Genomic DNA, 16,524 nt, shown 5'->3' on the forward strand with positions numbered 1-16,524 from the left:
AATGCTTCATCAGTAAGTTATCTTGACAGTTACAATGAGCTAGATATGCCAAGTGGTTTATGAAAAAAAAAATCCAGTTTGTTATTGATTTTAATCATGCACCGACAGCACAACACGTATTTCTTGCAATCTTATATCTTTTGAAGCAAAGAAAAAGGGAACCTTAATATAACTTAAGACTAAATACATCAGAAAGGCAAATTAATGGATTGTACAACCTTGGTATTAATTGTTTAGAAAGTAATACTAGTATTTGACAATTTTAGTTATGGTCTCAATATTACACTATGACATTTTATATTCTCCACATACCCTATTGCAAAGGAGGAAGATTTTTAGTCATGTTACAGGTAGATTATATTATTAAAACGAGAGCTGTTAATATAAATAAAGTAATGATTATCAAAGATGGTGTTTCGTTACTATTGAAAGAGGAAGTTTAGGTTTTAAAATTATTATAATCTATTCATTGTCAACACATCATCATACTGTAAGTTAATGCAGCTGCATTTTGCTCAAGCTTCTTCGGGGTAAGTCAACATTACTTTTAAATTTCAATTTGGGTAAAGATCGAACAGTATGTAATTTTAAAGATTGTCAATCATTATTTACCATTTATTGTCATAAACGTCATGTGTAGTCATTTCAATAGCATAGGTTTGCATGGAAATCCCACTCGCATAGATTCGACTACATGAATATATAAAATATCATTAAACTTTATCCTATGGAAAAGGAAAGTATTAATTTTAAAACAATTGTCAAATACTAAAATGCCTAATTTTTCAAGAAGTATAGTATTAGAAGACCAGCTGCATATTTTGTAAGTATATATTATAGAATAAGTTATGGTTACCAACTTACCAGCCTGAATTAGTCTCGAATTTCTTTTTATGAAATTTGGATAAAAGCTTCATCATGATTAACACATTGCATACATGTTACGGGGTAAAACATCTTTTGGTGTGACATTTTTTTGCTGGCAAAAGTAATTTTATAAACAATGCACATATATTAATTATTGAACAAGTGAATATGTTTAACCCTGCCACATTCTGAATGAATGTACGTCTTCTTAGTTAGGAGCCTATAATTCAGTGGTTATCGTTTGATGCTGTATTGCAAATTTTTTTATCGTTCATTTTTCTTGAACATTAATTTGGTTGTTAGTTTTCTTTTTGCAATTGTTTTACATTTGTCATTTGTCATTTTGGGGTATGTTATGGCTGACTAAGCTGTATGGGCGTTGCTTATTGTTTGAGACCGTACGGTGAAATATATATTCTGTGACATTTGATCTCTTGTGAAGAGTTGTCATATTAGCTATCAAACCGCATTTTATGTTTTATATAAACCAACCACAATAAGACTTGTTCTATAGGCTCTTCTAAAACAGAATGGAGCACATGTTTAGTCATTCAGGTCAGGTTTCAAATGAGTAATTTTGTGAAAATTCTAAGTTGTTCATAGTTGTGTATTGTGTATTTGAATAAAGGGTGATGTATTATATCAATTTATGAGACAGCAACTCAAAAGCAAAGCAAAAAAAACCAAAAATGTCATCTAGCTGAGCAACATATAGGAGTAGACAATATACCGGTGATAATTCAATATTTCCAGGCTACATCGATTTTTCCAATCTCGGATAGTGCATAATAAGTACAAAACGTGCATTTTTTCATAGATAATTGGTATCCCAAAAAAAAACAAACAAAAAAAAAACAACAAGATGAACCGTATATGGAAGTATCACGGTTACTGCAATTTACCCCCAAATCTTATCTGTTGTATGTTATTCTTCTGTAGATGGACATTTTCATATTGATACTTTGCCTAAGTGTTGGCATAGCGAAGGCATCCGGCCATTTTAAATTTTATAAAATGGAAAAAGCGGAAAAAATTGAAGTTCGAGAATTTGAAATGGAACGAACTCCTTTCACAACACTTGGGAAGAGAAATGTCCTCCAGCAACGAGGCAACTTCACAACGTGTGGTAGGTATATTTATTCCGAAATTTGATATACATATATGTTGATGAATCTTTATATTAAATGTTAAGTTTTATTTGTTCCAGTTTTCAAAACACTATCAATCATAAAGAAAACGTAAATGATTCCTTAAAACATTGTATGTGGAAACAAAATAACAACAAATGTTTTTATAAAGGATATTGCCAAGATTATCTCGTAAACTTACTTAAACATTGTTATATTTTGTACATGTCGGAAACCGTTTACTAATTGTAACTTTAACGAAGTTGGTATAAGAAATATTAGTTGTTTTATATGTAGTCATAGAACGTGAAGCATCTGATCAAATCCCTCACAAAACAACGAACTCTATACTACTGGGAACTCTTTCCTACGAAGGTAGAGTTGATGATATGCTTATTAAATTGAAATATTGGTAGCAGTGACCAAACTCCGTACATTGATCGTTTCCGTTCCGGAACTATTTTCCTTTACTCCATTAGTTTAGAGTAGTATGCGGATCAGAGCTGGAACTGCCGAGGAGTTTAAGCAGTAACTTATCGTTCAAAACTACATTTGTATTGTGCACATTGACGTACATTTTAACAGATTAAAGACATGCTTCGTGACTGAACACATTTATTAATTGCCAGTAAAGTAAATGTCGCACTGTTGTCTTCGTTTGCTTGAAGCCCCGATTGAAGTCCTATTCTATGGTAAATTAATATCAGGAACATAGTATGCAAACACGGTATATATAGGTCAGTAAATAATATATGGACTGAGAGCGTTCATTTTGGTTGAGAGTTACGCTCGAACCCCATATAAAACGTTTAGCCCTTAAATGTATATATCGCATTAGTTCAGTAGCACAGTGCTTAACGAATTTATCTTACCGACTATTTTAAAATGTGGCATTTATATACTTGTGGCCTATCAAGTCTTCAACATTAGGAACTTTCTTTTAATGCATAATCTTTACGAAAACAAATGCCAACAATAACAACTTGATAGCTTTTATTTCAATTGTTCATCATGATGTTATATTGTTATTCTCATCGGATTTTGTCTAATGCTTATTTCGTTTCTGTGTGTATGTTACATTATATTGTGGTGTCGTTGTTCTCCTCTTATCTTTAATGCGTTTCCCTTGGTTTTAGTTTGTATTCCGGATTTGTTTTATCTATCGATTTATGAGTTTCGAACAGCGGTATACTACTGTTGCCTTTATTATTCATCATCAATTTCTTCGCCTGATGAAACCTTTGCAGATTTTCCCCGAAGACCATGTTGTTTTTACAAGAGGACGTAACACTGATACAAACCGAACATTGCAATTAACAACGTCTACTAAGCCCATGTGAAATATACACGGTCTCCACAAAGTTGCTATTAACTAATCGTATCCTAGTAACTTATTTGAGGTAAGATAATGCACCGTATCAACAAGTTGCTAAGTTAAATGACAGAATAATATTTAATTGTGGTTTATAGACAAACTTTATGAGATTTAGATGAATTTTGAAGCATGACAGATGACAAAAAGAAATGATATGTTGGACACAAACAGCTATATGTATACTTAAAAGTCTTTAAAAATGTTCTGATTGTCATTTCCAGGTGATCCAAAAGATAAATTGTCCATCCAGTGGGAGCCCAAGGTTTTAAATACTCAAGGCGTCGCTACTGTGTACTGGGATCTCGTAGCTCGTAAGTGATTTATTATTGTAATTGTTAGATCCATCATGTTGTTTGACAGATACAATGTCAACAAAAAACACCGTGTTTTATAACATGTTTTTACAAAAGAACAACATATACGTGCTGCGTATACATAGATTCTCAATGAAATATGAGGCTAAATCGAACTTCAAATAAGCTTTAAACTGAATAGTTATTACATTACCAATGTAGATACGACAAACAAAAATGAATGCTACAAAAACATGTTGATTTAGATAATCAATGTGAATATAAGCATTTAAATAAACATTGCATGCGAGCGTTTATGTCTGTGTATACATGCACGCATCTAATTAATATAGAATCAATGTTCACCTTATATATAAGTCGGAAAATTCAACATACCTTTTACAATTAGATTTTTATGCTGACATGTGGAAGTTATTATGTTTTGTATAATGTCGATTGGCGCCTTGGTCTTATTAGGTAGTTTTTTGTGAGTAAAATTTTGAAACATGTGTATGCCTTTTAATGGTTATCGTCGCCGTCATCATCATCGTTACTTTATGAAATTATTTTCAGCATATGATTTAGTCAGTGGAAATGTAGAACTCGTTGCGTGGCTCCCTGGACAACCGGACACCCCAATATTAAACATTGGCCAAAAAGGTACATGTGGGGACTTGAAAAGTATTATACCGACTTTAACTTGTCCAATAAAGAAGAATGGTAAGTGTAATAATTTTTGTTCGTTTTGTTACTTTTTGAATATATTTTAAATTGTATTTTATTTTTTGGAAGATCATTCCGGTTATGGATTAACGCTGTAACTGTTAAAAAATGGGGGGAAAAATGCAGAGTTGATACTAAATACAAGAGGGGCGAAAAATACCAATCTAATTAATATTATACCCTTGCAAATGCTTTGATGCGCGATATATATGAACGGGAGCAATTCAAGGATTCAATTCTAATTGGATTGCAAAGAGACATACAAACACATTAGTCGAAAATACACTGAAATGTCCTGGCTAAACAAAAAAGACCAACGGACAAACAACAGTACACAAAACATTCTTTTCAGATACGAAGCAGGAGAAACTCTTTCAATTTGTTTTTTAGTTATATGAAGAGTACTTGAATAAAGTGTAGAAAAGTCAAATATTTTTTATACTTTTAAAACATGAATGAGTCTTAATTGGATGTACTCTAAAAGATCTTTGGAATATTTGTGTATCCAGATCTGATTTACGCCACCTCTCTAATAGGTAGTTTCTTTGAATGGCATTAATTGATGATACAATTAATGTTAATGATTTAGGAAGAGGTTTTGTACATGTTGTAGGCCGCATATGATATAAAAAATGAGTTTATCTGCCTTTACATTTTGCATGAGTCTTCTTTACGGCTATTCAGTTTTAGTTGTACCTGTATTCATATCGTGATCTTAAAGACTCACAAATTCAAACATACTTGAAATCTCCTACGCAGGTTATTCTTTTCAGAATGTCATTATTAATTTTAATTGGAAGTTAGTTTTTGAGTAAACAAGAAATTGTCCTTCATTAATTACATTCAAGTGATTAAAAAACTACCAATCAAAACAATTACGGTAAAAAAATTAGAAAAAAAACAGTAAAATTGTCAACTCAATGTAATCGATTTTCATATTTCAGATATATCAAAAAATCAGTTCACTTTCAGGGATTTAAGAAGACTCCCAACAGTACGTATTTCTTTTACATTTCTTTGCTTGTATTAGAACAATTAATTTGAGCACTTAGTCTAGGAAAAGCACTGAACTATTAGAAAAAATATATATTCTATATGTCAAAGAAACAAAGTAAATAGTCATTATTACATCGGTATAACAGGTACTCTATTCCAAATTTTGTATTCTAGTCAAGGGGGCAAATTTTGAATAGTACACTAGATATGATGGCAGTGTGGAGTTTGTCTGTGCTGGACATATGGTGGTCGTATTTTATCTGTTGAAGTACACATATCCTCAGTGATTGATATAATCTTGCATCCAGTTCATGTTAAGTTATGGGCATAGAAAACTCTAGAGGAAAGAACCGAATACAAGATAATATCTATACGTTTCAGAAACCAAAATGTGGACTACTATGCACAATGCAATAAACAAGAGCTCACTGGATATAGTGCGCAGTTGTTTCTTATATATAACTACTCTGGAGCTCATAAAATGAAGCATTAATTATAATCAACATTATTGTCATCCGAGATATATGATCTTATTTTTATCATTGTAATGAAATAGCAAGCACAAACAAACGAATACACTTGCCCTAATTGACCTTTCCCTTGAAAATCGATAAAGGGAAGGTTTGTTTAGTCAACATGATCTCATGGTAATCCATATGTTTTTCTAATGTTGTCTCGTGCTTATCAACCCAACATGCATACATGTAATACCAATATTTAAATATTAATATAAAAACATATCCACATTTTGGTACTTATGGGTGGGAAAGGGTGGAACTTATCAAGAACCTCAACAACCCAAACAGGCAATATGTATTGCCTGACCAAACATAGCCCTTAAACCAACCACCACTTGGATATTGAAAGAATGAGGATGTATCACATGTACTTCCGCCAAAGATATCAACCAATGAGGTTCTACACATATCCTCAGTGATTGATATAATCTTGCATCCAGTTCATGTTAAGTTATGGGCATAGAAAACTCTATAGTCCATACAGCATATTTGCAGGCCAATCTCAAATTACACCACTAGCAAGGCATTCCCTTAAGGAATAGTATTCCCAATACTCAAAACAAAAATATCTTTTTTATTAAATACTATTCCTTAATTACTTTACAACACTACTAAACATTTCAAGATACATGTACACAGTTCTTTATAAGTAGTTTGATAATTCACTAAATTCTCATGAAATTAACCATATACAGACTTTTAAAAGTTGCGTTAAAGCAATGAACTCATATCAAAATAAACATTGTCATTATTTTATTATTTTAATAACATCTTTAGCATGTGGAAAGCTTGTAAGCAAAGGGACTTCACCTCCAAGTGTAGACTATGCTGGCTTGTCTCTTTCTTTAATGTTGTTGAATCAAACACACTTTTTACATCCTAATCAGGAACATTGACAGTTGTATTTCCACTTGATTATTCACATGTCTGCTGAAAATATATTAACCAATAACAACTTATTTATTTGCACTTAAGACAGCATTAGTCATACTTTGAAAAAGAAAAATCCATTTGCTTACAATCCACGTGGAAAACCACTAGGGAATCAGTGTCCCTCGAACTGTAGACAAAGAAATTTAAATTAAAAAATTTAACCATACATAAAATTAGTATACATTTGTACTAGTATACAAAATCATTCAACATATTTATTAAATAAAACAAAACAAAAATATTGCAAGCATTATTTAATCTCCCGAGACAAAAAGATTTTTGTGACATATCTCAACACATCAGTGAAATTATATACACATCCAATAGTAAACATAATGAAATTACTGACAAATTATTAGAATTACTTTAAATTTGAACATAAAGCTGCTTCCATCGCAGATTTTTTTTTTTGTACCGTGCCATCTCAACACAGACATACCTAATATTGTTATATCCATATTTCTCCCATTCATTTGTTTTTCTTTCTTTTTCTTTTATTATAATTATTATCCTATTTTCAGAAATTGCAATTTGTTCTCACCATATTCTGATCAGAAAACATCCTTTGCTTTTAGGTTGTTCGAACACATTGACATGAATCATCGTGCAATGTCATATTACTTCTCCTTCATTCGTCAGCCTATCAAAGTTGTAGGTAACACAATCTGAAAACAAAAACATTCTATTCAATTCTATGTACAATCAAACAGACCGCTAAACGCGGACCTCGACGAAGACACCTTATAATTCAATACACATCACTCCGGTAAACAACATTAATATCATGTGACATGTCACACTAAATTATTCCACGTTCTCAATATTTCTTTTCTTTTCTAACAAAGTCTTTAAAGAGCATTTTCTATCAGTATGTACGATGTAATAATTAATGAAAAGTCCACAACACTCTAAAGTAACAAAAGAAACTATTTACCCTATAAACAATTTATTATTCTCCCTTCAACTAGAGGTCCCCGAAATGGCCATAGCCCCCACTTCCATATAGATTTTATATATCGATTACACTTTGCCCTGCATTTAACCGGCGCACGGCATAACAAATATCTGACCACCTGGGTTGATTATAACTACCCATGGTCTAAATCTCAAAACATTTTGCCACCAAGGTCAAACATTACCATCTAGTTCTATCAAGAAGCCGTCAAGGCGAATATAATTGACCACAAAGGTCTTAACGCCCCAAAGGCTAGTATTTTTAATTTAATGTTGCCACCAAGGCAAATGCAAAAAATTATAAAAATGACCACCTAGGTCTATTGCCACCAAGGCATATATAAATGACCACCTAGGTCTATTGCCACCAAGGCATATATAAATGACCACCTAGGTCTGTTGCCACCAAGGCATATATAAATGACCACCTAGGTCTATTGCCACCAAGGCATATATAAATGACCACCAATGTCTTAAAGCCACCAAGGCTATATTGCCACCAAGGCAAATGTAAGTAAAAGTTAAAGAATATAGTTACTTTGCCCACAACACGTGGAGCACGACCTTCCCACAGCTTGGATATTGAAAGAATGAGGATGTATCACATGTACTTCCGACAAAGATATCAACCAATGAGGTTATATTGTGTATAAAAATTAAGCATTAACAGAAGGCGCGTCTGATGTAAAAATTCAAAGGCCCATTGACTTTTATAAGATTTTACAATCAGGCAGTGGGTCGATGCAACTGCTGGTTGACGTTGTGTCCGGGAGGATATCACCAAACCACTAGTCATCAAGTTTATGTTGTCAATGACATGAATTCATGATCATTAATGTGTTCGTTTTGTATAAATTTACTGTGTTCTACCCCTAGGTATAGATTGACATAGCCGCACTTTGCATTATATTTTATTTATTTTTTTGAATTGGGGGGTAGCATTTTTTTTATTTATCAACTTTAAGGTTGCATTTCTGTAAATATTGACAATGCAATTTTCCATAGGAACTCCTTTTACGGCTAAAATTGTACCACTTTTACTATGAAGTTTTGAAAAAAAATCTTGAAAATTAGTCATTTTTGAAAATGATTCATATATGGCATTGGATATATTGTACCGAGCACCTAATTTGTTGATTCTTGTTTAAAGTTTTTCAAGTTGTAAAAAATAAGATAAAAATTGAATATTAGTGTTTTAAATTTTCTGGATTGTTTATAAACAAAAAGAGATCTAGATTTGGTGTCAATTGTCGTTGAGACAACAACATAACGAGTCAGAAAAACACACATACTACCTACAGGTTAACAAAGTTTACAACACTGTACACATCGAATAAAGAGCAGTTCGTATCTTTTATTAATATTTTACAAACGAGTGCATAGTTATGTGTTACTAATTAATCGGATATTATAACAATGAAATTGATACAAGACCTATATTTTCTCTTTTTTTCCAATTGACATAGACACATACATAACTTATTTGATTCACTGTAACTCATCTGTAAAGACCTGCATAATTATTGTTAATATATGTATCTCTTTTTTACAGGGAAAGTTCGATATCGAGTTCAAGATAACGAACGCCAAAAATGAAGTCTTTCTTTGTGGACGCACCAGCCTGGAACTGATACCTTGAACAGAGTTAACAATTCGTATTTATTTGACTCTATATACTCATATCTGTCATATTTTCGAGATATTGATATTTTAAGCCTTAGCAATGGATATTGTATTTACTTTTTTCATTTATTTTTATTTATTTTTTTCAAAATAAACAACTATGAAATTCATATTAAGCAGAATGTAATACATCCAATTGTAAGAAGCATTATACAACAAGTTGCTAAGTTAAATGACAGAATAATATTTAATTGTGGTTTATAGACAAACTTTATGAGATTTAGATGAATTTTGAAGCATGACAGATGACAAAAAGAAATGATATGTTGGACACAAACAGCTATATGTATACTTAAAAGTCTTTAAAAATGTTCTGATTGTCATTTCCAGGTGATCCAAAAGATAAATTGTCCATCCAGTGGGAGCCCAAGGTTTTAAATACTCAAGGCGTCGCTACTGTGTACTGGGATCTCGTAGCTCGTAAGTGATTTATTATTGTAATTGTTAGATCCATCATGTTGTTTGACAGATACAATGTCAACAAAAAACACCGTGTTTTATAACATGTTTTTACAAAAGAACAACATATACGTGCTGCGTATACATAGATTCTCAATGAAATATGAGGCTAAATCGAACTTCAAATAAGCTTTAAACTGAATAGTTATTACATTACCAATGTAGATACGACAAACAAAAATGAATGCTACAAAAACATGTTGATTTAGATAATCAATGTGAATATAAGCATTTAAATAAACATTGCATGCGAGCGTTTATGTCTGTGTATACATGCACGCATCTAATTAATATAGAATCAATGTTCACCTTATATATAAGTCGGAAAATTCAACATACCTTTTACAATTAGATTTTTATGCTGACATGTGGAAGTTATTATGTTTTGTATAATGTCGATTGGCGCCTTGGTCTTATTAGGTAGTTTTTTGTGAGTAAAATTTTGAAACATGTGTATGCCTTTTAATGGTTATCGTCGCCGTCATCATCATCGTTACTTTATGAAATTATTTTCAGCATATGATTTAGTCAGTGGAAATGTAGAACTCGTTGCGTGGCTCCCTGGACAACCGGACACCCCAATATTAAACATTGGCCAAAAAGGTACATGTGGGGACTTGAAAAGTATTATACCGACTTTAACTTGTCCAATAAAGAAGAATGGTAAGTGTAATAATTTTTGTTCGTTTTGTTACTTTTTGAATATATTTTAAATTGTATTTTATTTTTTGGAAGATCATTCCGGTTATGGATTAACGCTGTAACTGTTAAAAAATGGGGGGAAAATGCAGAGTTGATACTAAATACAAGAGGGGCGAAAAATACCAATCTAATTAATATTATACCCTTGCAAATGCTTTGATGCGCGATATATATGAACGGGAGCAATTCAAGGATTCAATTCTAATTGGATTGCAAAGAGACATACAAACACATTAGTCGAAAATACACTGAAATGTCCTGGCTAAACAAAAAAGACCAACGGACAAACAACAGTACACAAAACATTCTTTTCAGATACGAAGCAGGAGAAACTCTTTCAATTTGTTTTTTAGTTATATGAAGAGTACTTGAATAAAGTGTAGAAAAGTCAAATATTTTTTATACTTTTAAAACATGAATGAGTCTTAATTGGATGTACTCTAAAAGATCTTTGGAATATTTGTGTATCCAGATCTGATTTACGCCACCTCTCTAATAGGTAGTTTCTTTGAATGGCATTAATTGATGATACAATTAATGTTAATGATTTAGGAAGAGGTTTTGTACATGTTGTAGGCCGCATATGATATAAAAAATGAGTTTATCTGCCTTTACATTTTGCATGAGTCTTCTTTACGGCTATTCAGTTTTAGTTGTACCTGTATTCATATCGTGATCTTAAAGACTCACAAATTCAAACATACTTGAAATCTCCTACGCAGGTTATTCTTTTCAGAATGTCATTATTAATTTTAATTGGAAGTTAGTTTTTGAGTAAACAAGAAATTGTCCTTCATTAATTACATTCAAGTGATTAAAAAACTACCAATCAAAACAATTACGGTAAAAAAATTAGAAAAAAAACAGTAAAATTGTCAACTCAATGTAATCGATTTTCATATTTCAGATATATCAAAAAATCAGTTCACTTTCAGGGATTTAAGAAGACTCCCAACAGTACGTATTTCTTTTACATTTCTTTGCTTGTATTAGAACAATTAATTTGAGCACTTAGTCTAGGAAAAGCACTGAACTATTAGAAAAAATATATATTCTATATGTCAAAGAAACAAAGTAAATAGTCATTATTACATCGGTATAACAGGTACTCTATTCCAAATTTTGTATTCTAGTCAAGGGGGCAAATTTTGAATAGTACACTAGATATGATGGCAGTGTGGAGTTTGTCTGTGCTGGACATATGGTGGTCGTATTTTATCTGTTGAAGTACACATATCCTCAGTGATTGATATAATCTTGCATCCAGTTCATGTTAAGTTATGGGCATAGAAAACTCTAGAGGAAAGAACCGAATACAAGATAATATCTATACGTTTCAGAAACCAAAATGTGGACTACTATGCACAATGCAATAAACAAGAGCTCACTGGATATAGTGCGCAGTTGTTTCTTATATATAACTACTCTGGAGCTCATAAAATGAAGCATTAATTATAATCAACATTATTGTCATCCGAGATATATGATCTTATTTTTATCATTGTAATGAAATAGCAAGCACAAACAAACGAATACACTTGCCCTAATTGACCTTTCCCTTGAAAATCGATAAAGGGAAGGTTTGTTTAGTCAACATGATCTCATGGTAATCCATATGTTTTTCTAATGTTGTCTCGTGCTTATCAACCCAACATGCATACATGTAATACCAATATTTAAATATTAATATAAAAACATATCCACATTTTGGTACTTATGGGTGGGAAAGGGTGGAACTTATCAAGAACCTCAACAACCCAAACAGGCAATATGTATTGCCTGACCAAACATAGCCCTTAAACCAACCACCACTTGGATATTGAAAGAATGAGGATGTATCACATGTACTTCCGCCAAAGATATCAACCAATGAGGTTCTACACATATCCTCAGTGATTGATATAATCTTGCATCCAGTTCATGTTAAGTTATGGGCATAGAAAACTCTATAGTCCATACAGCATATTTGCAGGCCAATCTCAAATTACACCACTAGCAAGGCATTCCCTTAAGGAATAGTATTCCCAATACTCAAAACAAAAATATCTTTTTTATTAAATACTATTCCTTAATTACTTTACAACACTACTAAACATTTCAAGATACATGTACACAGTTCTTTATAAGTAGTTTGATAATTCACTAAATTCTCATGAAATTAACCATATACAGACTTTTAAAAGTTGCGTTAAAGCAATGAACTCATATCAAAATAAACATTGTCATTATTTTATTATTTTAATAACATCTTTAGCATGTGGAAAGCTTGTAAGCAAAGGGACTTCACCTCCAAGTGTAGACTATGCTGGCTTGTCTCTTTCTTTAATGTTGTTGAATCAAACACACTTTTTACATCCTAATCAGGAACATTGACAGTTGTATTTCCACTTGATTATTCACATGTCTGCTGAAAATATATTAACCAATAACAACTTATTTATTTGCACTTAAGACAGCATTAGTCATACTTTGAAAAAGAAAAATCCATTTGCTTACAATCCACGTGGAAAACCACTAGGGAATCAGTGTCCCTCGAACTGTAGACAAAGAAATTTAAATTAAAAAATTTAACCATACATAAAATTAGTATACATTTGTACTAGTATACAAAATCATTCAACATATTTATTAAATAAAACAAAACAAAAATATTGCAAGCATTATTTAATCTCCCGAGACAAAAAGATTTTTGTGACATATCTCAACACATCAGTGAAATTATATACACATCCAATAGTAAACATAATGAAATTACTGACAAATTATTAGAATTACTTTAAATTTGAACATAAAGCTGCTTCCATCGCAGATTTTTTTTTTGTACCGTGCCATCTCAACACAGACATACCTAATATTGTTATATCCATATTTCTCCCATTCATTTGTTTTTCTTTCTTTTTCTTTTATTATAATTATTATCCTATTTTCAGAAATTGCAATTTGTTCTCACCATATTCTGATCAGAAAACATCCTTTGCTTTTAGGTTGTTCGAACACATTGACATGAATCATCGTGCAATGTCATATTACTTCTCCTTCATTCGTCAGCCTATCAAAGTTGTAGGTAACACAATCTGAAAACAAAAACATTCTATTCAATTCTATGTACAATCAAACAGACCGCTAAACGCGGACCTCGACGAAGACACCTTATAATTCAATACACATCACTCCGGTAAACAACATTAATATCATGTGACATGTCACACTAAATTATTCCACGTTCTCAATATTTCTTTTCTTTTCTAACAAAGTCTTTAAAGAGCATTTTCTATCAGTATGTACGATGTAATAATTAATGAAAAGTCCACAACACTCTAAAGTAACAAAAGAAACTATTTACCCTATAAACAATTTATTATTCTCCCTTCAACTAGAGGTCCCCGAAATGGCCATAGCCCCCACTTCCATATAGATTTTATATATCGATTACACTTTGCCCTGCATTTAACCGGCGCACGGCATAACAAATATCTGACCACCTGGGTTGATTATAACTACCCATGGTCTAAATCTCAAAACATTTTGCCACCAAGGTCAAACATTACCATCTAGTTCTATCAAGAAGCCGTCAAGGCGAATATAATTGACCACAAAGGTCTTAACGCCCCAAAGGCTAGTATTTTTAATTTAATGTTGCCACCAAGGCAAATGCAAAAAATTATAAAAATGACCACCTAGGTCTATTGCCACCAAGGCATATATAAATGACCACCTAGGTCTATTGCCACCAAGGCATATATAAATGACCACCTAGGTCTGTTGCCACCAAGGCATATATAAATGACCACCTAGGTCTATTGCCACCAAGGCATATATAAATGACCACCAATGTCTTAAAGCCACCAAGGCTATATTGCCACCAAGGCAAATGTAAGTAAAAGTTAAAGAATATAGTTACTTTGCCCACAACACGTGGAGCACGACCTTCCCACAGCTTGGATATTGAAAGAATGAGGATGTATCACATGTACTTCCGACAAAGATATCAACCAATGAGGTTATATTGTGTATAAAAATTAAGCATTAACAGAAGGCGCGTCTGATGTAAAAATTCAAAGGCCCATTGACTTTTATAAGATTTTACAATCAGGCAGTGGGTCGATGCAACTGCTGGTTGACGTTGTGTCCGGGAGGATATCACCAAACCACTAGTCATCAAGTTTATGTTGTCAATGACATGAATTCATGATCATTAATGTGTTCGTTTTGTATAAATTTACTGTGTTCTACCCCTAGGTATAGATTGACATAGCCGCACTTTGCATTATATTTTATTTATTTTTTTTGAATTGGGGGGTAGCATTTTTTTTATTTATCAACTTTAAGGTTGCATTTCTGTAAATATTGACAATGCAATTTTCCATAGGAACTCCTTTTACGGCTAAAATTGTACCACTTTTACTATGAAGTTTTGAAAAAAAATCTTGAAAATTAGTCATTTTTGAAAATGATTCATATATGGCATTGGATATATTGTACCGAGCACCTAATTTGTTGATTCTTGTTTAAAGTTTTTCAAGTTGTAAAAAATAAGATAAAAATTGAATATTAGTGTTTTAAATTTTCTGGATTGTTTATAAACAAAAAGAGATCTAGATTTGGTGTCAATTGTCGTTGAGACAACAACATAACGAGTCAGAAAAACACACATACTACCTACAGGTTAACAAAGTTTACAACACTGTACACATCGAATAAAGAGCAGTTCGTATCTTTTATTAATATTTTACAAACGAGTGCATAGTTATGTGTTACTAATTAATCGGATATTATAACAATGAAATTGATACAAGACCTATATTTTCTCTTTTTTTCCAATTGACATAGACACATACATAACTTATTTGATTCACTGTAACTCATCTGTAAAGACCTGCATAATTATTGTTAATATATGTATCTCTTTTTTACAGGGAAAGTTCGATATCGAGTTCAAGATAACGAACGCCAAAAATGAAGTCTTTCTTTGTGGACGCACCAGCCTGGAACTGATACCTTGAACAGAGTTAACAATTCGTATTTATTTGACTCTATATACTCATATCTGTCATATTTTCGAGATATTGATATTTTAAGCCTTAGCAATGGATATTGTATTTACTTTTTTCATTTATTTTTATTTATTTTTTTCAAAATAAACAACTATGAAATTCATATTAAGCAGAATGTAATACATCCAATTGTAAGAAACATTATACAAGTAGACAATTATTGTTTATCGCTTGTTTTGTTTATAGCTTGTTCTAAATAAATCCAGACCGGTGCCAACGTTTACAAGTATATCAGTTTTGTTCATGACGATGCATATCGTTTTATGTTCGATTCTTTATAAAGTAGTAACATGTGTTTAGTTCCAATCTTATATTTTCTTTGCATTTACTGTTTTAAATGCCGAAAGAAGACTTTCGTTCTTTCATGCTACATGTACCACATATTTGCAGATACCAAAGCAAATAGGAAATAACGGACATAATCATTTGATAAGTGTTACCCTGACATTGTAAGCATATATATAACGCATAAGTCGTACTAAAATATATTTCAATCTTATCAAAAGCTTGTTTATTTATGATTTCCATACTCATTAGTCCTATAAACTTTTATTTAAACACTTACAACTGCATTTTTAATGAAAAATCTGCTATTTGGATGCAAAATGTACTAACAAATAGTCATTTTTTGAAAAATGACCAATATATAAATTGACATGGACAATACGGCGGACAATGGTCAGTAGTGAATTGGTAGTGAGAAATGAAATTTCTAGTTTCTGTGTTGAAATATGCCTAGAAGGGGAGTAAGAAGAAGGTCAAACAGAAGCAATAGTAGTGACAATAGTATTGTAAATGACTTAAAAGAAAAAAAGCCATCCAAAAAGAAAAGTAAAAAGA

General features: G+C 31.9%; 1 protein-coding gene and 1 long non-coding RNA gene across 2 annotated transcripts; both read left to right on the forward strand.

Moving 5' to 3' along the window:
* Positions 1–509: 509 nt before the first annotated feature.
* On the forward strand, positions 510–9,581 carry LOC139523494 (uncharacterized). The gene is made up of 6 exons (XM_071317555.1): positions 510–530; positions 1,807–1,993; positions 3,591–3,680; positions 4,236–4,382; positions 5,330–5,379; positions 9,339–9,581. The coding sequence occupies exons 2-6, from the start codon at positions 1,807–1,809 to the stop codon at positions 9,423–9,425; spliced, it is 561 nt and encodes a 186-aa protein (XP_071173656.1). The 5' UTR covers positions 510–530; the 3' UTR covers positions 9,426–9,581.
* Positions 9,582–9,757: 176 nt separating this feature from the next.
* On the forward strand, positions 9,758–15,907 carry LOC139523495 (uncharacterized). Its single transcript, XR_011664629.1, has 4 exons — positions 9,758–9,889; positions 10,445–10,591; positions 11,538–11,587; positions 15,547–15,907. It is a non-coding gene; the product is annotated as an uncharacterized lncRNA (long non-coding RNA).
* Positions 15,908–16,524: the final 617 nt, after the last annotated feature.

This window comes from Mytilus edulis, chromosome 5 (assembly GCF_963676685.1).
Source record: "Mytilus edulis chromosome 5, xbMytEdul2.2, whole genome shotgun sequence".
Lineage (NCBI taxonomy): Eukaryota > Metazoa > Mollusca > Bivalvia > Mytilida > Mytilidae > Mytilus > Mytilus edulis.

Coding starts and splice junctions, on each gene's coding strand:
- LOC139523494 (XM_071317555.1), top strand. CDS start 1,807: ATGGACATTTTCATATTGATACTTTGCCTAAGTGTTGGCATAGCGAAG. Junction 1,994..3,590: donor AGGCAACTTCACAACGTGTG/GTAGGTATATTT, acceptor TGTCATTTCCAG/GTGATCCAAAAGATAAATTG. Junction 3,681..4,235: donor GTACTGGGATCTCGTAGCTC/GTAAGTGATTTA, acceptor AATTATTTTCAG/CATATGATTTAGTCAGTGGA.